Source organism: Acanthaster planci, linkage group LG11, assembly GCF_054643075.1.
Source record: "Acanthaster planci isolate LZ-2023a linkage group LG11, COTS_SCS, whole genome shotgun sequence".
NCBI lineage: Eukaryota > Metazoa > Echinodermata > Asteroidea > Valvatida > Acanthasteridae > Acanthaster > Acanthaster planci.
This window is the reverse complement of record NC_141787.1, coordinates 17,086,715-17,114,003: the sequence shown is the minus strand read 5'-3', so window position 1 is coordinate 17,114,003 and position 27,289 is coordinate 17,086,715. Positions and strand designations below refer to the sequence as shown.

The 27,289-nt window shown below is 38.2% G+C and overlaps 3 protein-coding genes across 5 annotated transcripts; 2 read left to right on the top strand and 1 right to left on the bottom strand.

The window, feature by feature from the left end:
• Positions 1 to 23: 23 nt before the first annotated feature.
• Positions 24 to 3,015, bottom strand: LOC110976425 (tubulin alpha chain, testis-specific). The gene is made up of 4 exons (XM_022229684.2): positions 2,880 to 3,015; positions 2,281 to 2,503; positions 1,863 to 2,011; positions 24 to 1,383 (listed from the first exon to the last, which is right to left on the bottom strand). Exons 1-4 carry the CDS (start codon positions 2,880 to 2,882, stop codon positions 403 to 405), a joined length of 1,356 nt encoding a protein of 451 aa, XP_022085376.1. The 5' UTR covers positions 2,883 to 3,015; the 3' UTR covers positions 24 to 402.
• A 1,268-nt stretch (positions 3,016 to 4,283) lies between these two features.
• Positions 4,284 to 6,854, top strand: pole3 (DNA polymerase epsilon 3, accessory subunit). Its single transcript, XM_022229498.2, has 5 exons — positions 4,284 to 4,511; positions 5,022 to 5,137; positions 5,428 to 5,513; positions 5,741 to 5,859; positions 6,090 to 6,854. Exons 2-5 carry the CDS (start codon positions 5,072 to 5,074, stop codon positions 6,437 to 6,439), a joined length of 621 nt encoding a protein of 206 aa, XP_022085190.2. The 5' UTR covers positions 4,284 to 4,511; positions 5,022 to 5,071; the 3' UTR covers positions 6,440 to 6,854.
• Positions 6,855 to 9,104: 2,250 nt separating this feature from the next.
• LOC110976320 (uncharacterized) lies at positions 9,105 to 26,574 on the top strand. 3 transcript variants are annotated; one of them, XM_022229495.2, is made up of 13 exons: positions 9,105 to 9,344; positions 16,362 to 16,494; positions 18,196 to 18,297; positions 19,643 to 19,780; positions 20,801 to 20,896; positions 21,378 to 21,614; positions 21,791 to 22,047; positions 22,281 to 22,449; positions 22,616 to 22,703; positions 23,050 to 23,174; positions 23,457 to 23,504; positions 24,058 to 24,251; positions 24,636 to 26,574. In XM_022229495.2, exons 2-13 carry the CDS (start codon positions 16,378 to 16,380, stop codon positions 24,865 to 24,867), a joined length of 1,803 nt encoding a protein of 600 aa, XP_022085187.2. In that variant the 5' UTR covers positions 9,105 to 9,344; positions 16,362 to 16,377; the 3' UTR covers positions 24,868 to 26,574. The 3 variants fall into 3 exon arrangements, with proteins under 3 accessions (XP_022085187.2, XP_086999528.1, XP_022085186.2); XM_087143402.1 differs by lacking the exon at positions 9,105 to 9,344 and adding an exon at positions 9,416 to 9,434; XM_022229494.2 differs by lacking the exon at positions 9,105 to 9,344 and adding an exon at positions 14,914 to 15,037.
• The last annotated feature ends 715 nt before the right edge of the window (positions 26,575 to 27,289 follow it).

Here is a 27,289-nt window from a genome sequence, read left to right as displayed (position 1 = left end):
CAAAAATAAAACCCTTAAAACTGTTTGAAACTATCGACTAACTTTTATTGAACCTCTTTCAAACCTCAACATTGGAAATCACAAATACACACTGAGGAAACTTCAAGAAAGTCACTCTTGGTGAAAGCTATTCAGCATGTGTCATTTCTTCTTGAAACAGTGTGATGTAAAATACAAAACAATCCGCCATGAAACTGTTTTCTGACTTTTTTTTTTTCAAAATTCAAGGATTCAGAGTCAACTTTCAAATAGCATTTGCAAAATTTGTAACTTGGTAGCCAAAGGTTAATTTCATCTTGTGAAGCTAAAGAATTAGAATTGATTCTTTTTCAATTTTAATTAAGATGCAAATTAACTACTGAAATGTCATGAAGTAATTGTGAATGAGCCTTCCTGAGTTGTTTAGTATTCTTCACCCTCCTCTTCTGCCTCGCCTTCAACCGAATCGACACCGACCTCCTCGTAATCTTTCTCCAAGGCAGCCAGATCCTCGCGAGCCTCAGAGAACTCTCCCTCCTCCATACCCTCTCCCACGTACCAGTGAACGAAGGCACGCTTGGCGTACATCAGATCGAACTTGTGATCCAGACGAGCCCAGGCCTCAGCGATGGCCGTGGTGTTGCTCAGCATGCAGACGGCACGCTGCACCTTGGCCAGATCGCCTCCAGGCACGACAGTGGGTGGCTGGTAGTTGATGCCCACCTTGAAGCCAGTTGGACACCAGTCGACGAACTGGATGGTGCGCTTGGTCTTGATGGTGGCAATAGCTGCGTTAACATCCTTAGGGACGACATCACCACGATACAGCATGCAACAGGCCATGTACTTGCCATGACGGGGGTCACACTTTACCATCTGGTTAGCTGGCTCAAAGCAAGCATTAGTGATTTCAGCAACGCTCAGCTGCTCATGGTAGGCTTTCTCAGCAGAGATGACAGGTGCATAGGTGACCAGTGGGAAGTGGATTCTTGGGTAGGGGACCAAGTTGGTCTGGAACTCTGTCAGATCCACATTCAAGGCACCATCAAAGCGAAGAGATGCAGTGATTGAGGATACAATCTGACCAATAAGACGATTGAGGTTGGTGTAGGTTGGGCGCTCAATGTCCAGGTTTCGACGACAGATGTCGTAGATGGCCTCATTGTCGACCATAAAAGCACAATCAGAGTGCTCCAGTGTGGTATGGGTGGTCAGAATGGAGTTGTATGGCTCAACCACAGCAGTGGAGACCTGAGGGGCCGGGTAGATGGCAAACTCTAGCTTGGATTTCTTGCCATAATCCACAGACAATCGCTCCATCAAGAGAGAAGCAAAGCCAGAACCAGTGCCCCCACCAAAGCTGTGGAAGATGAGAAATCCTTGCAAACCAGTACACTGATCAGCCTGTTACAAGAAACACAAAGGAAATGGACCAAAGCTGTGAAACTTACTAATCTTCGAGTTACACAGTCCCTTTAAAAGCTCTTTTCTGCTGGCACCATTTCTGGGGCTTTCATCAAATGACTCTACATTTGTTTGTTCATTTGATACAGACAATTTACACGGTTGTCAACAAACAAATAAAAGTGTATACAAACAAGTTCACCAAGTATTCAACTATACCTGCAATGAGATACTTTGTCCATGACTGAGCAAGTATACTATGGTGAAATCTCGGACAATTTGTTGATACAAGGTTTCACTTGTTTGGAAATGTGATATTTATGGGGAATTACTAGACAAAGTAAGGTCACCCTTGAAGTGTGAGTACACGAACTGAACAAAGCCATGAAGTTTCAAGTTTATGCTCAAGTCATCTACATTGTAATTTTGTGACCTTATTTGTACAAGGCAAACAATGAAAATGCACTCAATGTTCATACCAGTTTACGGATTCTGTCTAACACCAAGTCAACAATTTCTTTGCCAATGGTGTAGTGACCCCTAGCATAGTTGTTGGCAGCATCCTCCTTGCCTGTGATTAACTGCTCTGGATGAAACAGCTGTCGATAGGTGCCTGTGCGTACCTCATCTAAGCAAGACAATCAATTCAGACAATGAAATAAATCCTTTTAAAAACGTTTTTTTCAGAGGCCTGCAGTCTACTTTTATTCAGTGGGCCAAGGCCTAATCAGAGAATAAAATTTTCAGTCAGAACAACTTTGCTTCAAAGTAGGGTCCAGGGCCAGGTCCACACATTTGGCCTCGGCACATCCTAGTAGCGTAACTATTTTCCAAGACAATGAAAAATACTTGTTTGCATGCTTTTACAAAGTTTCAGTTTTGTGAATATTGACTTACCAACTACAGTTGGTTCCAAGTCGACAAATACAGCTCGGGGAACATGTTTGCCAGCACCGGTCTCACTGAAGAAGGTGTTAAAGGAATCATCACCACCTCCGATGGTCTTGTCACTGGGCATCTGACCATCTGGTTGGATACCGTGCTCCAGGCAGTACAATTCCCAGCAGGCATTGCCGATCTGTACACCAGCTTGGCCAACATGGATTGAGATGCACTCACGCTGTCAGACAATAACGAATGACATTGTTTTAGGCTGTGCAAGGGGCCAAGGCATAGTCCCTGCCTAGGCCCTAAAAAAATAACAAGGTTCTAGTCCCACTGTCAGACTGTAATTTAAAAGTGATTATTGTCTGAATCCCTATCTTGGAGATTGTAGACTTAACTACGATGAAGTAGGCCAGGCCCAGTTTCATAAGCACCACAACTTAACGTTAGCATGGTTAGCAGACATGCCACATGGCAGACGGACACAAGCTCCACACTGACCATAGCCTAGGCACAGCCCAAAAGGCAGAGTTTTCGACGCCCATTTCAAATATTAGGCCTACATTCTACTCACCCACAGTTGCCTTGTGAATTATGTGACATTTCCTTACCATTTTGAAGAGTCAGGTAGGGTTTGAGAATACTTCGAAGGAAGAATCAAACACGAAAAGCGTCGTTACGATGTGAATTAATTGAAGGCTCACAGCAACGGAATAATTTGAACAATTCTGAACGCGACTTTATATATTGTGCGTAAACGCGCGCAACCCTTCCAAGTCTAAACAGACGATTTAATTGGTCAAAAACTTTGTCTGTGCTGTTTTGATTGGACGGGGGGTGGAATGTTTGTGTCAACTCTTGGACGCGTCCATTGTTTTTAAGGGTAATCCCCTTCAGAAACAACAGACTTTTTGCGGAAAGCGTCATCTGACCTACAGCGTAAGGAAATGGAGCAGCGCGTCATTTTCGAACTTGGAACGCTGCATCCAGGGAGAATGAACGTGAATTTTTCGGCGTTAAATCTGCTTGACCTGAAGAAGATACTCAGTTACCGAAAGCTCGGCAATCACATATTTCAGAGCACTGATTTGATATTATATTCTTTTCAAAATAATTATTAGTCTGTCTACCGTCGTCTAGCCCGCCGTATGCATTGATCTCCATCATTATAATGGAGATCAATGGCCGTATGTTCCAAGCGTCTATTAAATAGACTAGACGCATATTTCTCCATAGTGTAATTCGGCAATCATAATAGATTCGTTACAGTTTGGTACTCGGTAATAGTTCCTTCAGTATGAGAAGAAATATTGAAAACAGTGAAATGCAATTCCGGCCCTAGTATAAGCCATGTCACTGTCGCGGTGGCACACGGTGTTCAGCGCGCATTGTTACATGCCACTCCGACCACGATGCCGTGCTGCAAGGGTGCTGTGATTTGCCAAACGTACCCGCACGCCAAACTTTATAAGAATGCGCGCGTGATGCGGACACCGAAGTTACCGTGCTTCATGCTATATGCCTCTCTCTTTGGTTTCATCACAATTATTAGTCTATATTCCAGAAATTCTTTTCATTTATCATTATTGTATATTATTGCCATTTTAAGTGACTCTGCACTAAATAGATTTAATGGGAACAAATTCTCCTTAAGGAACATAATAATATTCACACTGTCGACAGTTGCCAATAAAAACATCGCAAATGGGTCCTCATTGGTGATGCGCTTTCCGGGCAATTTGTATGGATACCTTTCTGTTTTTTTATTTTGTGTGTGTGTTTTTAAATTTTTGCATTTATCTCTTATGTTTGTGATGTTTGTTTTATTTTGTTGTTTTTTCTCTTTTCCGGTTCTTTTTGCTGTCCTTTTGTGCACCAGCAAGTGACAGCAGTCGTTTCAATTTACCTAGATATGACAGAAGTGTGACAGAGTAACGGCTATTGTATGTGTATAAGACGCTTCACTTCAAACAGTCGTTGTTATTGACCTCTCTCAACACGTTGACCTGAACTATTCCCGCGGCGCGGTCGCACAAAACCCTGTTTCTAACATACATGTACATGTACATTGTAGTTCCTCGAAACCTAGCGTCACACACGACATACACTTACGCAGAAAAAAATTATTGGGCTTTAACGTCGTTAAAACTTTAAGTTCAATACAGTAGTGTTGAGTAGGTGGCATATCTGGAAAACGAGTTTAAGAAGCTGTCCTTTGATTTCTTTGGCCGTCGTCCATTTCGGTGAGTTTTTGGCATTTTGCATTTGTGAAAAAGCATGGATATGATTGATAGGCCTAGGTACCATACCTCCATCATGTCCATAGTAAGCCAAGGGAAGTAAGTGTCATGTGCTTTTTATTTCTGTAGAAAGCTGTCTTCTTATGTTCAGACACAACCCCAGCAAAATGCAGGAAATAGCTTGCTTATTGACATGCAGTAATGTAGGTCGTAGGGCCTAATTAATTTATCGGAAAAGCAAATTTTGTTGTTTTATTGGATAGGCACCAGTTTCTAAGGAAAGAGTTCCATACATGGATCACTTGACACCCTGTGCACATACCCTGTGAGACTGATCTAAAAAATTTAAAGAATTCTCCCAGTATATGACTTTTGAGGATGTTATCACTTTCTGATGGCTGAAATACCATGAACATGCTGAAGGTTAAAAACAGTGATGTCCGTATATACGTGGAACTCGTCCGATTTTGAACTTCCTAATGAAATCATTTTTCAATTGCGTTAAATTTTTAGGGAGTATTGCTTGGTTTTCCTTCTGAATATAAACGTATCCACCAGTGACGATGGCAGAGAGACCAGAGGATCTAAACCTCCCACATTCTGTAATCACAAGAATTATGAAAGAAGCGGTAGGTATCAACCCATCAGTAGCACCTCACTGAGTGTTGCCGAAATGTTTCTCCAAGTACTGGATTTAACAAGCTAGAAGCATAACTTTTGTTCAATAAAGGACCAGGTTTTCAATCACTGCATGCAGTAAGTAGCTTTCATAATTCATAATTTCTGTACTCATCTGATCAAGTGATCAACTGTTAGTTAAATGATTTGAACAGTGAAATAAATGAGGCATTACTTTGACATTAAAATTTTGCATTTATTCCCGACTGTTGACACAACTGAAGTTTATTTCTATTTTCAGGTTCCTGAAGGCATCAGTATTTCCAAGGAGGCTCGTAATGCCGTCTCCAAGGCAGCTAGTGTGTTTGTACTCTATGCTACTTCATGGTATCCTTTGTTCATTGAGAGTCAAGACCCTTGACCTTTTCCTGACTACCCTCATGTCACATTACACATCAAGAACTCTCTCTTTGACAAGCAGCATTTGTCTTGGTCACTGGTGCATTGTATGAACTTTACCCTCTCACACTTGATACCCAGACCTTCCTCTATCGACCATGTATGATTTGTTATCGTATGCCATTGCTTTCTTTAATTTCTTACCCCTCACAAAGTGCTAACAACTATGCACTGAAAGGAAAGAGGAAAACACTGAATGCCGCAGATGTCTTCGCTGCCATGAAGGACATGGAGTTTGAAGAGTTTATTGAACCACTGGAGAACAGCCTTCAAGGTAAGCAATAGTGAGCCAATATTCTTCGAGGATCTTAGCAACAACACTTGAGGGTGCTGTTTTGTATACTTGTGTGAGATCAGTGGGGGAAAGTGGAACTTTAAGATCCTTTACATGCTTTAAAATTGACTTTCACGTTTCACATTGCTTCATGGTGTGTCTTAGTCAATAATGATACATTTATGTCACTGTAAATCCAAAATATCTTTTGTGCATACTTATTCCCACAGAATTCCGTCAAGAACAGAAGGGCAAGAAAGAGGCATCTGAGAAAAGGAAGCAGAACAAGTCAGATGCAGAGAAAGCAGAAGGGGAAGACACAGAGCAGAACATCTCCAGTGAGATGGAGGATAGAGAAGATGAGGAAGATGAAGAAGAAGATGAGGGTGAAGATGAAGATATTGATGAGGACATTGATGAAGAGGATGGAGAAGACATTGATGAAGAGGATGGAGAAGACATTGATGAAGAAGATGGAGAAGACATTGATGAAGAGGATGGAGATGAAGTGGAAGAAATCGAGGATGATGAAGAAACTGTTGGAGAAGTTGAGGACGATGATGTCCAAGAAGTAGAATGAGGGAGATTGAAAACTGATGAAGACCAAGTTAAAAACGTGGTGAATTTCTAAATGGCAAGAAAAGATTACAGTTTCCTGTCGACTTGAAATTCAAAACAAGATGGACGTTTTCTGAACTGAGAACGTTATTTACCCATTCTTATGCCAGAGTAAACTTAACCCTCGAGGTTTGGTATAAATCACAAAGAATATTGTTGGATTTAGCATGATGAGGGATATACTCACATGTTGACATGTGACCACACACATTGAATTCTTGTAAAATTTTGTACTGTGCTTGAATACATGTGGAAGCTAGTTATAGGTATTCTCTTTAGAGTTTGGAACTAAAGGCAGAAGAACCGTTGTAAATATTAGCATTTTGCGCTGTTCCTTTGTTCCTTCGAATGAATTAAATTGTCGAGCAACAATTTTACACTGTTGAAGTTTTATCAGGAAAGCTTTTTAAATGTTTGTGACTATTAGTCTGGGCCCATTTGGCAACCCCCCTCACCCCGATGTTTATGAAGGCAAAACATCGCAGAAACAATGTGAAAACGAAAGTGACTTAAGTTGATTCCAAGTACGTGAACTTGCATTAATCAATCAGCTGTAACAACTTTTTTCAGGAAGTACCACCAACCGTTCACATTCACTTTTTCAACATTTAATAGCAGATTTCAAAATTAAACAAGTCTTTAAAGGTTGCAGCTAGACCTATAAACACACCCAACAGTACCTACATAGACCACAATACAATTTGTATGCCCTCAAATTCTCTGCCAAGCCTATTAGAACATTTTATGGCACATAGGTCGGAGGGTTTGTGTAACAAAGATGAATGCTCCTCTTTGATAGCTCCATCCATGATGCTGCCAGCATGTGTTTCTGAAATACGTAGACAATGGGCTCTCATTTTGCTAAGGAGTGTAGTCCAATTATCAAAGTGGCAAAATGCTTCATAACTGTTTTAGAGGGATCATCTCATATCCGCCAAAGTATTGGTAAAACCACTAAAAATTGAATGGAAGGATTTAATTTTGATGGAATCGTCACGAGAAATATTCACAGCGCCGCCAACAGTTCAAATTATGCTAGACTACAGAACAGTCCCCCAACTGTACATTGTGTGATTTTCCTGTGAAATTCAGTCTGGATACAAGACAAGGTTTCGAGTCAACTCGGACCCAAACCAACTCGGACCCATACCAACTCGGACCCATGCCAACTCGGACCCAGGACCAACTCGGACCCACGCCATCTCGGACCCAATACTAACCCGGACCCACGACCATCTCGGACCCACAACCAACTCGGACCCAATACTAACTCGGACCCACGACCAACTAGGACCCACCATGAGTCAACTCGGACCCAACCCAAGGAGCGTGATTAACTTGTTGAAAATTTTTATTTTGTCCACTTTTACATTTAAGCATTTGGTAAATGACACTTTTGCACTGCATGCTGCCGAGATTTAACGTCCTCTCTACACATTATGCGGGGAAACAGTGGCACAGGATTCCCAGAATTTCTCCGTTTTCGAGTTTGAACAGGCATGGTGGTTAAAAACCGTACAGGACTAGATTTGATATCAGTGATGTCTTGGAACAAGTGATAAGTAACCGACAAGCGTCGTATTTTTATGGAGGCACATTTCCTTTGATGTCTTATTTGCCGCTTGTAATCTGGAATCTTAATCGGTTATTAGCTTCCGAGGTACCGCCATGATTAACCACAAAGACTGATTTTGTCACCTTCCATTCTTGAAATCCTATGATCGGGGACTGGGAGCTTGGGACAACCAATGGGAGCAGCTTTTGGAGTGTGATTGACAGTACCAAATCATTGACGCCCTTTCTCCGAAGTTTTTTTTTTGGCACTCTAGATCACCAACAGAAATCGAATGAACTTTCACCAAACAGCCCCCAAAGTTTTTGTTGCAATAAAAAGCCACAGATAGGCCTTCTGATGTACATAAGAGATACTGCATACATACAACAGATACTGCAGATATACACCAATGTCACGAACATTGACCTTTAATAGTGCCATAATCACGAGGGATCATAGAATTATTTATATAAATCCCGAATTTGGGATTAATAGTTTCCGGTTCAGAGTATTTATTTCACAAAACGCCCCACAATGCGGACCTATTTTGGATAGAGGCAGGCGGCTACATTCAGAGCTGAACGCATAGTTTTACTACTACTGATTAGGGGGTATCTTTGGAAAAGGCGAATAAAAAAGTTCATAAAATTGAAACGAAAAGTGATCAATCTGGCCATAATCTTGAATTTCAAGTGGAAAAAAAATTATCTTGAATTTCCAGCGAGAAAAAATGAAGGCCAACCTCTTCCCGAGGTTCAAAAGTCGGCGCTATTTCGGTCTACGGGCGCGTATTTGGTGTAATGCAACCGTAAGACTCAGTGGGTCCGAGTTGACTCGAGGTGGGTCCGAAATGGCGTGGGTCCGAGTTGACGTGGGTCCGAGTTGGTTGTGGGTCCGAGATGGTCGTGGGTCCGAGTTAGTATTGGGTCCGAGTTGGCGTGGGTCCGAGTTGGTCCTGGGTCCGAGTTGGCATGGGTCCGAGTTGGAATGGGTCCGAGTTGGTTTGGGTCCGAGTTGTGCATTAAAATTCGCTGCCAGCGTTTTCATGCAGCGAAGTTCATATTTTTTGTTCGTTCTTTCAACATGTTTGGTGCCGGATTTTACTAAAGACTGCCTTGAAATTTGTGGTCACAAGCGGACAGATCTGAGTTGAATCTTGACCTGTTAAGTTTCAGGCAGGTTTTGATTTTGTGTAAAGGTTCATCATTCAGTTAGTGGTTAGATCTGCACTGAGTCTGAGCATTGCTGAGCTGAGAGAGGTACATCATGTGCGGACTACAGTCATCATTTCAGTGACGCGTGACAAAATCAGGTGGGATTTCAGGCTATTCATGGTGAAGGACAGCAACAGGTGGAAAGGCTTGCGGTAGCACCATGTGAAGGAATACATCTCCCTATGAGTGTATGTGTGGTTCTGAAAAGAACCGGGAGTAGGCCTATACTCGTACAGACTGCGTGCTTAGTCCGTCGCTGTGCGACATTGAAAGGCATTGTGGGAAGGAAAAGGAGCAAACATCGCCCCTTTTCCCTTCTCACAATGCCTTTCTACCATCATGACCATTGTGCAAAATCACCCATGCAGTATTTGCGATAAGGCTTATGGAGGAAGTAGAGGCCGCCATGATCGTTACTATGATGAGTAGGGAGTCCGGCACTTTTCAGGTTTTTTGTTTGACCCCCACAAATTTAGTACCATTGGAAAGAAAATTTCAAAAGAAATGGAATGGTATAAAATTTAGTTCAATAGCTGTTAGTAAAGTGAAGTTATGATTTTTTTTGTTATTAAAATTAGATGTAATTGGTCCGCCACTTTTTTGGGGTCAGGGGTGGACACAAGTTTTATTTTCCTCAATGTATTTGAACCACATGGAGTCTTGATCTTCTTCGGATCCACTTCCAGACATGCCAGAATTGGACAAGATCTGTAGTTACATGTGTACATGTAAGTCACAGAGGAAGTGTGAAGTAAACGATATCTTTTATTAAGGAAAACTTTATCATTTAATATCAATAATACACATAGGAAACATGTACATGTATACAGTAACACTCAAAGGACAGTTGGGTAGGCTTGAAAATTTTTAGTGATTTGTGAAAGATCACTGAAGCATGGTTTTGATGTGATATTTTGCCATCCATTAATAACTTTAAAAATAGGGGACCAAGTCTGTCAGGTGTCATAAGTTACTTTAAGTCTGTTGGTGTTTGACAGGGTTTTTGATGACATTTGATTGAAACAACGTGTGGTTTATGTGCTTGTTATTTGCATCTTGCTCCCCGTGTACCATACATCAATCTGATGCACAAGCATACACCATGTGCACCGTTGCACGACAGCACCCCAATACACAAGGGCTGTTTGGCACCAGTTTGACATCAATTTTTGACACAAAAAAGTTCCTTTTCTTCCTGAATTTCCAAGCTTCCAAATAAACACTGTTTCATATACATCTTGTATATTTCACCAACGTCTGATACATGTTTTGGGGGATTTTCAACAGAAAATGCACTTTTTTTGTTACCTTTTTGTAGTCTTCACAAACCAAAATAAGGTTTGACGGTAATTTAGTGAAATGTCTTGAGTTATACTGTACATCATATGGAAGAGTATTTTAAGCTCTACAAGATGATGACATCTATCCAAACTGGGTTGAGTCTTGCAAGATATTAGGCTTAGATGAGACTATTTCAGCACACAGTTGTTGACGTAGTGAAAATGGCTCCGATCTTATATTATTTTCATCATACTTTACACCCAAAACTCGACGTAAACAGACATAATAAATGATACTAACACAAATTTCTGTTCTTTTGCAACACAACTGCTTTTTAGAATATAGAATTTGATGCACAAAAAGGGCAGAAATTGTTGATTGAAAACAAACACTTGTACACACTTTCAGATTTAAATTTAGAGTGCCGTTTTGCTGGACTCCCTACTATGACATGCACAATAAGTGTTGGAAAAGTGGCGCATGAATACAGAATTTTTTCCCAGCCAGATATAGCCTATGATTGATAGACTAGATGTAAGCATGGTAAGTTAACTTTTCTTGGACCACTGCGATCAGTTTCATCAACTTCCATGCATTGATAGATATCCCTAAGTTTCCCTTGCACTAGTTTATTTGGAAAGAGTTCCACATACCGTATGGAGGCCAGTAATTATTGCCTCCAGTGACCTATTAGCCATCAGAAAGCAAAAATGTCAAGAAAAGTTTAGGACGGAAATACATGTACCAAGTTGTTATTGAGAAAATTTTTCCAGACTAGTCTCGGTGAAAAAAATTGGCCTTGCATTAGAGTGCATACTGATGAACAACAATAGATGCTCACATTTAGGATGGTGGTTAACATTTGCCTGTCCTGATGCTAACCTATACTGACTTTTTTGTCCAATTCAACACAAAAGTGACATTCCAATTTCTCTTAAGTTTTACCTCTTTTGATGTACACCAGCCTGTGTCACAGGAGAATGTTTCGAATGTGAAAAGAAGTAAAATTTAAACCAGTCAAATTTTCACGTCAAAACTTTCGAGTGTAAGTGCCTAACTGGGAATCAGTCACATGTTTCACCATATTAGTGAACCAGATGTGACCGCATTTCAGCCAAGTAGGATAAAGCATCAGCAAGAGATGTGTCACATGTGCATGTATAATGAATAAAAAAGAATGTAGCGAGTATAGCTTTGCTTTGTAATAACACCTTATCTGTATGGTTCCGCTGGACTTGTAAAAACATGGCTTTGCTTTGTTCAGATTCAGCTTTATTTTTCACTGGGTTATAGACATGAGGTGTCCACATGGCATCCAATTTATATCAAGATAACAGTGATACCTGCATGTACAAAGTACCTCCCCTGTTTACTACTGGTGTATAGCTATCCCTAACCGCCAAGCATATTGTTTGGCTTGCAGTACTCTACTACAAAATACTAAGTAATAGCCTGAGCCTGAAGGACCCAGTGCTACAAATTACTACTTCTGGCTAGGTTACTTCCATTGTTACTTGTACAGAGAACGATAAAGCAGTGCATTCATAGTGCTACAGCACTGTATAATACATCGTCTATCTATTGTATTTTATGGCTTCAGAGAACAGTACGGTCAGTCATGTCCTCTTACAAGCGGCAGCGCTGATTACTACGTTTTACTACAGTGTACAAGTAGTAATTTGTAGTATTATGTAGGGTTAGGGATAGCTATTGTACATGTATGCACCCCTATGTGACCAAAGAACACACATGGTACATGCATCCACTTGAATGACTGATAATACCCCCTTCATTACTCTTGCAATATGTACCAGTATACATGTACATGTGACCATAGAACGAGATATTATCTTGCAGTGTAACTAAAGCATTCCAAAGTTCTAAGTTTACAGTCAGCCCAGTCAGTGTTTTGTTGATCATTCCCACATTGTTCACTGAAGTAAGAACATCGTTTCCTCTTTTGATCTTGGCTCTGCTTTTCTGCTATTCTGATAGCAGAAAAGCAGATGCCCACTTTTCGTCCTCCATAGTCATGAACCTGTAGTTATGACCATTTCCATTCTGGGGGAGTGACGAGGTATAGAAACCAATACTTAAAGCATGCTTTCTGGGGACCTATGAGGCAGAGAAAACAGTATCTCAAAGGAAATACAGTTTTACAACTATCATCCAATTAATAGACACACAAGCTTGCTTGGGCCAAGGAAAACATGTGAATCTTTCATTATAAAAGATAGGGTAGAGTGTAATTATTGGTTTATACGTCTTCTATCCCCAAGACAGGACATGGTTATAACCCGAGGTTCACAACCCCCTTCACGGCCCTTGGAAGGCAGAAAAGCAGATGGCCACTTTTCGGCCGTCTATGTAAAATTGTTCCTCCGGTATCAAAAAAGTAGAATTCACAGTTGCTGTCAAAACGTTCGATCCTCATTTCTGCCTGTTCGAAAGGAGAAAATCAGATGGCCGCTTTTCGGCTGCCAGCCAACAAAGAAAAAGTAACATCTGCTTTTCTTGAATCAGAAAAGCAGAAAAATAGAAAAATGCATAACCAAACAATGTTCGTTCTGCTTTTTGAGGTGGCAGAAAAGTAGAAAAGTCGAAATTAACATAAAACAGAACATAAAATCTGCTTTTTTACCATTCTGATAGCAGATAAGCAGATAACCACTTTTCGTCCTCCATAGTGCCTAGATACAGTTAAATAAGGTTTATATATGACTTGGCACTCATTCAAGGAAAAAATTACATGTTCACATTCACCTTGCAGTTTTATAACATTGTGAATCATAAAATGACCACAGAACCCAAGCCAAATATGAGTATGACCTCATTGGTCTAATATCCTGCTCATAAAGTTTGTTAAACTAAAACTCTGAAGTGTCTGTGTTTGTCAATCAAGTGTACAGTTATGTAAAAGTTTGTTGACTCTGGGATCAAGGTCAGGTGGTACCTATGGAAGCAGTCAGTGGTACTTGTACTGTGGTAGCTTTGTGCATCCATTTACATTGACCCACAGTGTGCACTTGTGAAAAAGTGGGCTTGACAACAAAGGTGTCATGGAAAGAAGTTGGTTGAACTCCCCAAATGTTTTCATTTCTGGATGAAAAACACTTGTGGATGAAATGATTGAAAAGGTACAGCTCCTTTAATGATTGATCTTTTGATGATTAAGATTAGTGACAAATTTGGGTTTTTTTTTTTCAATTTTTCCAGCTCAGTACCGTTGGCTGATAAATGTCATGCACTTCATGTTGGATTGATTTGAAAATGCCATTTGTTCCTTTGCAGTGAACTAGCATATAACAGTTAACACCAAATATGTTCTAAATAGTCCAGTTGTGTTGAAGGAATAGATTCATGGGCAGTCCATTTTTTCATTTTTATTGGATTATACTATCCATATGCTAGATATGCTGGGGTTGTGTGTTCTTTCCCAAACGATATGACCCAGTGCAGTAATCATTTCATTTGTTCTTTCAGTTTGTGTAGTGTTGGGAGGTGGTCTTTGGGTGCTCAGCAAAACGCTGGGACAATTGAAATTTGAAACAGGATTTTCCAGTCAGTATTTTGAATTGGTTGTGGTTTGTTAGTTGCTGCCACACTATGGGAGGGGCACGATTTGGAGTACATGTAATGATTTTTGTTTGCACTTTGTTTCTCAGGAAAGCTATTTTTAGATTTGACATTGAAGTGGTAATTGCTTGAAAGAAATCCTAGTTGTTTGTCTGGGGATCTTCAATAGGATCAATACATAATAGTTGATAAGGTTTGTTAGTCTTTAAATGCCAGTTCTTATTTTCCTTTTTGTCATGGATTGATATCGATGGTTAATGTTTAATCCTTGCTTGAAAGTTCTCTGGAATAAATTGTTTGGACTTCACCCAAGTTAGTGTCAGTTTTGTGGCCTAGATACATGGATGTCCTTTGACCACAGTTAGAGCACTGTATACATGTATTTGTTGTAGCTCGGGTGTAAATACCATGCCTTATATCACTTGTCCATCATCCACCCCTTGATCCATACTTTGTCATGAATATTCATAGTGTAGTGGTATCGTGCCAAGTATGCAAATCATTTTTTCTTGGGGATGCTGCATTTTTGGCAGGTACGTGTTTGTTAATTTTCTAGGTTAAATAACAAAAAAGAAGAATTTTAGCCCCCCTTGTTAAAAATAACTTGTATTGGTATTTACTGTTATGGAACTACACATTACTGTTTTTAGGGTACTAACTTTCTGAATTTTAGAATTCAGACACCCCCTAGAATTCAGACACCCCTTCTAAAAGCTTCAGGCAGATGCTCACAAGTTCTCCCTTTGAATTTCATAAATATTCATAACCTTACAGATCAGATGTGTTATTCAGTGATATGATTGGTCACTTCTTTCTGTGTTGAAGTCTCATTACATTTGTTGGAGTTTATGGGCAAGTGCTCATTGTGCAAGTGGCCTGAGGTATATGTGGTTTGGAAATCACTGAGGAAGTTTTTATTCAGTCAGCTTATAATGTAAGTACATGTATTGAAGTAAATGTTTGCTTGCTAAATGTTTTGTTTGGAGCCTCTGTGTGAAAAATACAACTTGTCCAAAATCATGAGGCACATAAAGAGTCTGTGCCTCCATCTTCATTTTGCATACTCTGTGCCTGTTTTCTCATTTTATTGCTTAATTTTGTTGATGTCTATACTTTAGTTTAATTGTACTTAAGATGTACATAGTGCCTTGATTTGGGAGCAGTATTTGGATACAGCTTTGAAAAAGCTTCCCAGAAAGTAAATCTGGACAAGCTATTGATTTATGGTAGTTACCGCAAGTGACTGTGACAGGTACATGTAGTTGTTTCTTTTATGGAAACTTTTGTTCAATTTCTTCTGCCGTGTCAGTAGTAAAATAATAGTGACAAGATGTTTGATTTACTGCTTTGTTGCAACCTGCAGAAACAAATACAACTGTAGAACTTGACAATTTCTTCGAATTTTGATGAGAGTACAGAATCAGTAAAAAGAAAAAGTTCCTGAAGTAAACACTGTCATTCAGAATGTGGCAAGCTAGTCTTACATGTATGACAAAGAAATTCCTGTTTATAGTTACAAGTTTCCTTTCGTATTTCATTTAGAATGATGGCCTTAAGACCAACACCTGTATGACTAACACCTGTTGTTCCTGTTCATTATACATGTAGTTAGTTGTTTCATTTTACCTTCGTTTGTGTTTTGTGAAGTGTTTTTTTTAATTCCTTGTTTCCAATTACTGATGGGGTTTTCAATTCTGTTCTGGTGAATTGGACTGTATCATTCATTGGTATAGGCACTATAATCCTCACTTGTTTACAAACCACAATGTTTGAATGATCACCTTCATCGCGTAGGCCATGTGTAAGTGGTTACACCAGGAAATGATGAAATACAAATAATTGTTGTACTGTATTCAGGGTACATGTAGGTGAACTTTACACACTTGTTAACACACACCCAAAGCACGTGTACAGTTTTTCTTTAGTCCTTGCTATCAATGCAGTGATCCTCTTTGAATAGTGAACTTGTTTCCCTTTGTTTTAGATATTCGATCCCGACTAAACCGTGTTTTCAGGTGTATGTAAAAACCTTCTGTGCTTGCATATTACTTCAAGTGGTGAAATCCTTGGATATGTGCATGCACATGTATGGTACCTGTAGATCAGAACTTTTCAAATTAAGTAAATTTTGCAATTTGATATTTTTTACTTTTTCAGGGGTTGAATTGCAGTTTACAGAGTTTTCAGAAATAAGATTTTGAAGGCAAACCTGATGTTTGATCAGAATTAGTTACATGTACAAGTCATTTTCTGCGCAGTTGCTTGATTCAGAAGATGTGGAGAGAAGCTACTGTCTATTTACGGAAGATGATGGAGGCATCAAATCAAGAGAACTGTCCAGCTAATTGTTCTGGCCATGGAGATTGTCATGATGGAGTTTGCATTTGTGAGGTACAGTGATGTATAAATTAGGGTGAAATATCTGAGGGACTACCCAGGGTGTGTACAGTTCTCAAGGGGGCATTGAAAGGGAATTTGGCTTGTATACGTACAACATAGGCCGTTTATGCCCCATTTGCGAGTTAAATTTGAATACAATCTGGTACATGCACATTGAGCTACCTGATTGCACATAAACAATAACAATTTGACAACAATTTGAATTTCCCAGACAAAAGACATTCTTGCTACTTGTGTACATGTACCTTGTGATTTGGGCAAACTTTTGCATAGCGACCACCATCTCTGGAATGGACTGGTTCCTTTGTGCCCGTCTTATCCATTGATAACAGTGTACAGTATTGTGCAAGATGTCCCTTAAGCAAAAGCTTGCCCAAAATCATGAGGTACAGCAACAGTGTTTTTAGTCTGGGCAATTTCAATTGTTATGTTCACGTGAATTTAAAGAACCCGGTCTACCAGATTTTATTCAAATTTAACATGCAAAGGGCTTATTGTAAAGGTTGGTTTACACATTGCTGAATGATTGCCATGAATACCTTGATCTACATGTATTCTGACTAAAAATTCTTGATGGCATTGGGAGAAATAAGCCCTTATTTGATTTGCGGGAATAATTTCGTAATGAAACAAGAATGATCCAGAACTACATGTACAAGTAAGCATGAACTGCAAGTTGAATCAGGCTGAATGGTTGCGATTGTGCAGAATAATACCAAATTGTAGTGATTTGTCAAGAGAAATGTACAAGTAAGGGCTAGAATCATCTAAATGACCCAGAAACATGCATTTCAAAATCTGTATTGATTATTTGTAAGTTATTTTTATAGCCTTCTCACAGTTTTTGACATTTTGAATGATTTGGTATGATTCTGGACAGTTTAAACCCAAGAGTTAAGGGTAGGATGTTTACACGTTTAAATGTTTAAAGGAAAAAATTTCCAAATCCGTTTACAGATTTTCCCAAACGTTGAAACGGAACCTCCCTTATAAGAGGTTTGACTTTTGGTTGACGCTATCTGGGGTTTATTTTGATTGTAAATGATTCCTGTACAATGTAATCGGATTTTTAGAACACTTTCCTGCTTGGTCATATCAAAGGAATACCAGGAATTCATCACCGGAACTTTTTGTATACAATTTGTTGTGTTTTTAATGACACCGTGGTAAGGGTGGGATGTTTAATGGTACAGGAGAGTTTTCTAAATGTCTTTCAAATTAAACGCAAATTTCCACCCTTGCTGAGAATTCCTCTACAAAACTTGTAAGAATGAGGAAAGAATGTCCAGAATTAGGTACAGATATGATAAGAAAAAGACGCGAATTGTACATGTCATTTGTTCCTAAATCACCCCAACAATTTTGAACATGTCAGGAAACTTCCCTTTCTCAGCAATCTCTCACCAAGCTACTGGTACCAGATATTCTGAGGCAGCATGTATAACCATTCCCCAGTTATTGCAGAATTACTATTCATGGCGATTGGGCTTAAAAACTGAGACTGAACCCGTCGTAAAGTACATGTACATGTAGTATAGTCTTTCTATACTGCAAGTTGACAAGGATCCATGACTATAAGCTCACTGATCAGGGGTAACAGTATCATTTCACTACCAGGTCACTACTCATAATGTTGAATCTTATAGTTGATATGTAACTTGGAATCATTTTCTTTGTTATATTTTCCTTCAGCTGGAGTTCCAAGGAATTGAATGTGAAGATATCAACAATGCTTACTTTGTTGCTTTTGGAATAATCTTCTATCTCCTCTCTACTTGTTGCACCATTCAACTGGTAAAAGAACTAACTTCTTCTATTTTGATTAATTCTCAAATGCTTTAAAGAAGTACATGTATTTTGGGGAAAACAAGAACCTTGCTAAAAATATAGTGTGTTCCCCAAAACCACAATCCCAAATGTAATATTCCTTTTCTCCCAAAGAAATTCTCAGGAAGCATTGATACATGTATGTTGTATCAAAGACTTTATAAAGTAGTCTACTTGTACTTTTAATTTCATTTGAAATTCATGTTGCATTGCAGAGATATTTTCAATTAGGCCAAACAAAAAAATAGCTGTGTTTCTGGTTACCCAACCCAACCTAGAAAAGTACATTTGTAACAGGGTGCAGACAATGTTTATTTTGCAGGATCCAGTAGGTTAATGCAAAATGAAAGGGGTGACCATGAACCCTGTTCATTTTAGTGTGGTCATTCTGTAGGATTTCAATGATTGATTGCTGCAGTAAATCGCAATGGATATAACCAAAAAGCAGTTGTTTTAGATAATTGAGATTTTCTATGTAGGCTGTCAGCAGATTTAAAGAGTCTTCACAGTCCATTGCATTTTTAATTTTAAGAACTTCCTGATATCAGAAATGATGAAGTTTAAATTGATTCATGTGAACTACTTGAATTAATTTATTGATGAAAAAATGTAAATATATTACTCTGAAATGCATTATATAATATAGTTTTTTAGAATTTAGAATTTTTAGAATTATAAACAAAGAAATAAATGAGAGCACTCACATTTTTTTTTTTCTGTTTTTAGTTAATTTTCAAGTGTTGAATTTAGAACCCTTGATCTGCATTTTGTAGTAGTTTGAGTAATTTTATACGGACTAAAATGTCAGAGTAGCGTAAAAAAAAATTTTTGTGCTGGGCTATTGAGGCTTCCTGCTACTGTTTTATAAAGTGAAAACAAACTTGCATGTAGATACCATAATTGCATAAGTAAGTATGGTTACTCCCATATCAGTAAGCACGTGTGATCCACCATACCAAAGCCAAGCTGAAGTACGTAACTTGATCATTATCCCTGAAGCATAATTTCTGCTGTTCATGTTTTAGAAGTTCAATAACTGTCATTGTCCGTAATTACAAAAGCATTCTGCAGACAGAATTTAGACTTGAAATTACTTTGAAGGAATAAAACCGTAGATGAGAGGAAACATACAATATCATAATTACCTACTTTAACCTGGCTTTGGATTGATTGGTCACTTGTGTTTTTTTAAACATAATATTGTTGACAATGTGAGCTATACTGCTATGACAGGAAGCTGCTTCTTGATGTTATTAACTTCTGTAGGATGTTAGTGAGTGTATTTCAAATCGTTGAATTATTTTCTTTCCAGATTTTGTGCATTCAGTCCGACTTTTCTCGCCTCAAGAATCCGTCCTTTCAGAAGGCTCTTAAAGTCACCACTCAGAAGCTGTTGTATTTTCTTGTTATCATCGCCGCTTTAAGTCGAGCTCTGTACTTTTCATTACAGGTAGGAAGGCAAGTTTTATGCAACACAAAGTTTCAAATTTTTCTCCAATATTTTTGTAATTGAGCTGTTGCTTGAATACTGTTGGCACTTTATTGTATCTGTGAATTCAACCAAGTTTGTTTGCTAAGCCCAACCCACTCATTCTACAACTAAAGCTGAGTGGATATCATCCATTCAAGGCTACCTGCATCAATTTTACAACTTGTAAATAAAATTGATTGCAAATCAGTCTCTTGCAGTGTGATGATCTGCCAAAATTGACACTGGTGTTAAAAAAATTGTACTTTGAATTTAGGAATGAGACCAAGGCGATGTCAGTTTTGTGTCAGGTTTTGTTCTGAAAACAATTTTTGTTCTTAAACTCATTGTTTTCATAAGCTCTTTGTGGGTCATTCCATAAGGTTGGGGCAAATTTGTGACAATGTCACTTGTTACATGTACATCCGCAACTTTTACCACCTGTCATGACCTGTAGAGTAGGTCATCTACTCTGTAAAACTAACACACATCTGTATTCAGCCTTGCAAGATGTATAACAAGGTAAGTTTGGAATCCACATGCAGGGAAATAGCTGTTCATTTTTACGGAACCCATGTAACAACTGACACTGTTACAAATTGTGCCCCAACCTCATGGAATAACCCGTATACTAAGCTGTCCAAGTGCTTATCACAAGCTTTACTGACGAGTAAGTTGATGAGTAGTATTCCAGTATGTACGTGTAGCCTTGACAACTGATGTGAGTTACATTTCTTCAATCGAATATTGCATAGGTTATATTTCTGTGTCAAAGTTACATGTACTTTGATAGAGTGACTTGAAAACTTGGGCCAATTTAAATATGAAGATTTGACTCTAGTGAAATTATTTCTTTTCTCAAAAGAAGCTTTTATCTTGTTCATAGTTTTGCATTTTGTGTGAGATTTTTGCATTTTGTGTGAGATTTTTGCATTTTGTGAGGCTTTGCTGTCTCAACCTATGACATGAAAAATTAATTGCACAATCTTGTTTTGATTGCAGCGCTATCTACCAGAGACATGGGCCAGTAACATGCTGAGTATGTACTATCCGTTGCTGCTATCTTGTTTCTCATTGGTTGTCTGCTTCTGGGCAGAGGTAAGTCTTGACTGCTGCTAAACCTCTGGAGGGCGCTATTTATTGAACTGAAAAGGAAGATGCAGCTGTCAAATCTGTAGTTTTAACATTATTTAGTTAATTTCCGTAAGGCAGACAAGGTTAGTTGGACTTGTCATATTGATTGTTTGATTGCACATACAGATATTAATTTAAAGATGACTCAAAATATTGACATCTAAAACTCTGTAGAAAATGTTGGAAGTTTACTTACATGATAGATGGTTTTGTTCTTTCATTCAAATTTGCAAGAAGACATCCTTTTACTGTTAATTATTTTCACGCTTAAAAAAATATGTAAAAACCATCATGAATACAGTATTACCTTTTAAAAGTAGTTTATTTGACATGAAACTTTGTTATAAAGTTCATTTACCAATTAGACCACTGCTAAGGGTTCACAAACTGACATGAAATTAAGCAGTGGTTATAGCGTAATATTTGTCTGTTTCTCTGCTTCTAGGCATTTCATTTGTCTGACAAGCAACACAGCAATCCAGGATTCTTACGAGACAGTTTTTGCTACTTCATTCTCTTCAATGTTCTCCTGTACATCCTACTAGTAGCTCAGTTCATCACCATGGAGACTTTGTCCTTTGATCATCAGTTGCTTAGCAACATTTTCAATGGATGCTTTGCGGGACTCATGACAATTGAGGTCATTTTCTTCCTTGTTTATGGAGTTGAGGTCTTCTTCAAGGTGAGCAAAACTGTCAAGACTTCATCTTCTCAGATTTTTTTGGAGTAGTGTTTGAATTTTCAAAGACCCATCTAATATTCACATTTAATGACTAGCATCGTCATCCTTCATGTGTATGCTCCATTTAATAAAAACATTAACTTCTTTCATTTTACAATTTTGTTTTTTGATTTTAGATTAAAGGAGCCTTTACAGTAAATTACCATTCTACAAATCAACTGCCTGCTGCAGACATTGGTCAACTAAATGTCAATAGCATGGGTCAGTCACCTGACCAATCACATGACCTCTCTGTCATTGGAGCTAACATAAAGTCAGTGGATGTTAGCATTATGCACCAGTCTCGCATTGGGCTGTTATTCCAAGGATTACTACAGATATTGATGGTCTTGTTCTTGATGTTGAGCGTGACTGAGCCACAGTGGCGAGAGAGGTAATTACCCCGAATCTAGCCATGATGGTACCTGAACACCTGAGGCACCCCCCAAAAAACTAGTTTGAAATACACATTTTAAATTGACCAGAATTTTTAAAAATTTGTTATATACCTTTGAAAATTTTCAACATTAATTTTATTTTATTAATTGTTACAATTTCGAGTTTAACTTCTAAAGGTTTGTTGTTTCTTTGATGTTAAGAATTAATAGTAACTTTGTTTGATTACAGCCTCCCTGTTCTGAAGAGGAATGTCCATGATGTCTTGTTTCGTATCGTTGAGGTTGGTTTGGCTCTGTGGTTTCCTTGTGTCTTATGGAAGAGTAGAAGTCCAGAGTCGCTGTGGATGCTGAACCCAACCAGACTATTCAGACAGACAAGAGATGAAGAAAAGTCACAGGTAGCATATAACTCTAAGAATCTGCTTTAAGTACCACTGCAAGGAACCCCCCATCCAATCAATCATCTTTTAATACCACACCAAATTCTGCAATGTTAGATAAAAATACGAATCTACTGATTGAGGAAAATGATATTGTCATAGTTTGTGTTTGCATTTATTCCAGGGCAGTAAGAAAGAAGATGATTGGTTACTTTGCCGTAAACGAGCTCCTACATATGATTCTACAACTGATAGCTCCAGAGTAGAGAAAGGTAAGTCTTTAATAGGATAACAAGAAGGTAACAGGTTGGAGTCATCTTTGTAATCATCACTCTTACAAGCATCCTGAAAGCTCTAGTTAGTGTAAACCGAAGACAACATTGATTTCAAGCAAATCATAAATGAAAATCCACCAAGAGTTTGGGGGGAAGATCCAAATCTGTCTTTATTTCTTCCATCCCCCATCCTCCAAAATTTGGAAGGTTAGATCTAGCTTCTATTGCTGTACTTTTGAGCAGTGTACCTTTGGGTTTCTACTCCCTGCTAGTTTCAAGGTGGCCATCAGTACAGACACCAAAAAAGTTAGGGGGAATTCGGAATGTTGTTTGTCTTTCACAGAGTTGGAGTGCTGGATATGCTACGATCTGCAGCGGACCGATGCTGGACCAATGATCCAACCCTGTGAATGTAAAGGAGATGTGGCATGTGTGCATCATGAATGCTTGAAAAGATGGTTGATAGAGGTAGGAATTAAGGGGGAAAATCTCAAATTTGTCTTTAAAGATCACTGTAAGTTTAAATTTCTATAAATGAGGGTGAAACAATTTTTGTTTTGTTAAAGTTTGAATCATATAATTTTCACGTCTATAGTATCAACTTGTGTGGCTTTAATAGGATTAGGGCTGTTAATGGGACTGCTCTCTCTAAGACAGTTAAAAAAACTTGATTACTTGGTGTTTGTTTCTTCACATTCCACTAATGGGTTGTACTCTCCTAACGTCGTGTATCTCTCTATCTCTCTTTAGTCAGCAGATAATCCCGAGGCCCTTCATTGCAAAGTTTGTCAAGCAGAGGTAAGGAGGGAAACCCCTTGCAGTTGGTATTCGGTAATTGTTCCTTTAACATTGCAAGGAACCATTGGAAAAAATTTGAAGTGTCATCCCTCTGTTTGATGAAATGGATATATGAAGGAATAGGTTTAAAAAATGGGGATTTTGTTCTTACTAAATATGGTTAGGTTATCTGTCATTTTTTAAAAGGAAGAAAAAGCCAGTACCATTAGACAACAAATTAGGCATCAGAACAGTTACAGATCAAATAAATCTTACTTTGTTTGCAATGCAAACTTGAAGGTTTGTAGTTTAAGGAAGTTCTTCAGCTGCATGTTGTCATTGCAACTGACCCAATCTTTCCCTCTTATCAATATTTCCATTGTATCTTCTTGTGAATATTCCTACTGTAGTTCCAGTGACGCAGACATGTACTCAACGGGGATATTGCACAGTGTCTAGTAAAAGCAGGAGGTTCTAAGCATTAAGTGCCGTAAGGTGTTGTAGCTTGCACTGTATATTCCCACTAATTTCCCTCATCATTACTTTCTTTTCGTTTTGAATATTCTCACTGTAGTACCAATTGAAGACAGGATCAGCTTGCATCTGGAAAGGTTTCCAGCTGAAGCAAGGCCTCTTCACAGCTCTAGCTGTAGGAATCATGGCAGGTGGACCTGTAGCCGTCTACTATATCATGGAGAAATATCCTTCAGATGTTGTCAGTGTAGTTTCCATTGGAGCATGTATCCTCCTGGAAATTGTGTGTCTGAAGTAAGTTCAAGACATTGCAATACTTTTTCGTCTTCCTTGGATGGTCTTGGTTAAGCTGTTAATTCACTAACTCTAGGTCTTAAGGTGAATATGATGGTCATTTTTCTGGCATTCGTGGATGACTGGTATCATTTAAGATGTAGAAAACTACTTTGGTAAATGACATGCGAACCATAAAATGTTCAGAACAAATTTCTTCATAAGAAGGTTTGCCCAGTTGAAAAGTTTACTTTTTGCCGCTTTTATCGCTTTTAAATTAGTTTCCCCCAAAATGAAGTGAGTTTGGCTGAGAAGTGGCATTTGCGTTTCTAGTACATTTCTTTTTATGTATTGAAAAAACTTTTAGACTTAACAAAACTGATTGATTTTAATTTTTTCAAACAGATATCTTGGAATTAGTCTATGCACTGCTTACAACAGAGCAAGTATTGCGTCTTTACGCATCATCGGCAAGATGGTGAACAAACAGGAAACCATAGCAACAACTACAACATCACCACCAGAATCAGACGTTACAGCAACTGCATCAAGGACAGAACCGAGTATTGCCATAGTTTCTGTTTCTATTATGAGCCCCGAATTATCGTCCAATGTTGTACAGGTGCATCGTGAGTGATAAATCATTCAAACAAACCAGTCACAATAATTCAATTATTTATTTTTTAATTATGCTTATTTTTATTAGATTTATCTGTCAGCATTGAATTTTACGTACAGATGTAAACTTGGATGTGTGTATATTACTTGAAGATTCAGTCTCAAAAAAGACAGAATTGCACTGCCAAATCATTGTTTATAGTTTGTAATTTTGCCAAATTTGCATTCATTATTAGAACTTTTGTTGGTATGTTATTTGTTTTTATTTTCATTGTGAGACATGGAAAATACTTCAAAGTTTTTGTTTGTACAGATGATACGAAAGATATACATGTACTTTCATTTTATTTTCAAGTTTGTGGTTTTTGTAAGCTCCTTTTCTCATCACTGCTGAAGAAATTCATAAATGCTTGTATGTCATTGTAGTAAATGCAATTCCAATGCAATTGCTGGCAAAACTGAATAGGTTTTCAAATACTTGTGCATTCTCTCGCAATTTTTCAGGAGGTATTGCATTTGTCCCCATTGTTGGAGTCATTGAATTGCTTTTGTTTCTCCCTATCGAAACATATAAATAAGGTTCCTTCGGGCAACTTGCAACCTTCAGACGTAGGCTGCTTGATAATAAAAATGTGGCAGTAGGTTGGAGGTTGTGCCTTTGAGTCCTGCAGGAGTAAATATGGTTCTAAGGAGTCTTGGTGATTATTCTTTGTATGTTTCAGTTTGATGGGCAATGCTACATAAATGCACTGGGGGTCTCAGCGCACTTGTATAACTGTAAAAAACATGCTAATGTAAACTATATAAGCCAGAAATATTCTGCAGTGCATTCATGTCTGCTGTAAGTCTATCTCCCTTTCACCTGTATTTCTACAATTATGGAAAATGAAAATTGAATTTTGCTGTCAGCACAACTGTTTATATTGAAATGGCTAATAGTTTCTTGATTAGAAATATTAATCATGATGTATCATTTATTGGCGAGGTTTTTATGGCATTCTAGTACATAGAGTTGAGAGCAGATTGGCTACATGTCGATAGTAAGTCAATTTGTAGTTGTAATTACGGTTAAATCTTTTATGTTTTAAGTCTTAGAGTACTCATTGGACAGAAGTTGGAACATTCCATTGTAACATTTCCTTCAAGAAATTCATATTGTATTATGAAATGAAAGGATGAAATGTGCTTGATTTGATTTTTTTCAGTGCCAAAGCTGATGAAATTTTTAAGATTATTGCAATATTTTTTAATTTAGTTTACCTTGGTGTTGAGCCAGATTGGTCACCCAGTTGTAGATAGTGATAGATATATCAAATATCGGTGTTTATCTGACAACCAAATTTCAGTTTGGTTCTTAGACTTGTAGAGTTTCAGTACCTTTTGTTTGCTTTGTTTGGTCATATTTTACTGCATTTATTAGTTCAAGAACTATTTCTTTTAACAATATGGATTATGTGTATATAAGCTTATTATCAAGACACTTTCATGGCATCTGTTAAGTGCATTGGAGATTCCTTCACAGAGGCATAATGAGAGAGACAAATTTGTCAGCCTTGTTTAAGGAGAGGAACATTCATTTTTGTAAATGTTTGCTTCTTTTACACTTGTTTTTGCAAGGTTAAAATTGTTGGCCTTTGAATTCAAGGAAATTGTTATGCTCAGTAATACATGTATATGATTTCAAGTGAAGAATAAAATTGATACACTGTATAGGATACATTTATAATCTTGAAGTACAGAATTTATTTTCCTCAAAAGTTATGTCAATGAAAACTGCTATCTGTTGGAGAGAGGAGCTTCAAAGGAATGACAGGACCCCTTTGAACAAAAATGTTATGTGTGTCCAAAATTTCAGTGGTCGGGTAAAACCAAAATTGTGTGTGTTATTGGAATCAGGTTCATCTTACTAAACGTCTGAGAAAAACGAGTTGACGGAAAATTTGGAAAAGAATTAAAACGGGAATTAAAAAACTCTGCGACTGAAGACAAAATTCTATCGGAGGGAGTAATTGTGGAATTTCAGTCTGTAAAGGTATTGGTTTTTAGAGCTAATGCCGAGTTTCTGCATGCAATATTTTGTCTAAATGAAATTTCTAATCATTGTAACATACATGTGGCAAAACTTTTCAATCAACCTGTTATTACATTCGTTGAAAAAAAAAAAAGGGTTGCTGCGAGTCGCTTGAGATAATTTATAATACTGCACTCTTCGTTATTTTTTCCGAGGGCAAAAATAATTCACCTCCTCCGTCCCCAACCAACACCCCCCTTAGAGCACGGTTTTGGCTACCGATTTATTGCTTCGTCAAATTTACATAGCGCCCCCTTTGGCCAAATAACCGACAGGCACAGTTTCCCCCCCGGTAACTTATGCAATTGTCTTGAAATTGTACTACCTACGCCGGGTACCAACAGTACGGGATTCGATCGAGATCCCAATC

Coding starts and splice junctions, on each gene's coding strand:
- LOC110976425 (XM_022229684.2), bottom strand. Junction 2,012..2,280: donor CTTGGAACCAACTGTAGTTG/GTAAGTCAATAT, acceptor TGTCTTGCTTAG/ATGAGGTACGCACAGGCACC. Junction 1,384..1,862: donor TAGACAGAATCCGTAAACTG/GTATGAACATTG, acceptor TTCTTGTAACAG/GCTGATCAGTGTACTGGTTT.
- pole3 (XM_022229498.2), top strand. CDS start 5,072: ATGGCAGAGAGACCAGAGGATCTAAACCTCCCACATTCTGTAATCACA. Junction 5,514..5,740: donor GTACTCTATGCTACTTCATG/GTATCCTTTGTT, acceptor CCCCTCACAAAG/TGCTAACAACTATGCACTGA. Junction 5,860..6,089: donor ACTGGAGAACAGCCTTCAAG/GTAAGCAATAGT, acceptor TTATTCCCACAG/AATTCCGTCAAGAACAGAAG.
- LOC110976320 (XM_022229494.2), top strand. CDS start 14,952: ATGGGCAAGTGCTCATTGTGCAAGTGGCCTGAGGTATATGTGGTTTGG. Junction 15,038..16,361: donor TTATTCAGTCAGCTTATAAT/GTAAGTACATGT, acceptor TTTTCTGCGCAG/TTGCTTGATTCAGAAGATGT. Junction 22,048..22,280: donor GAGCCACAGTGGCGAGAGAG/GTAATTACCCCG, acceptor GTTTGATTACAG/CCTCCCTGTTCTGAAGAGGA.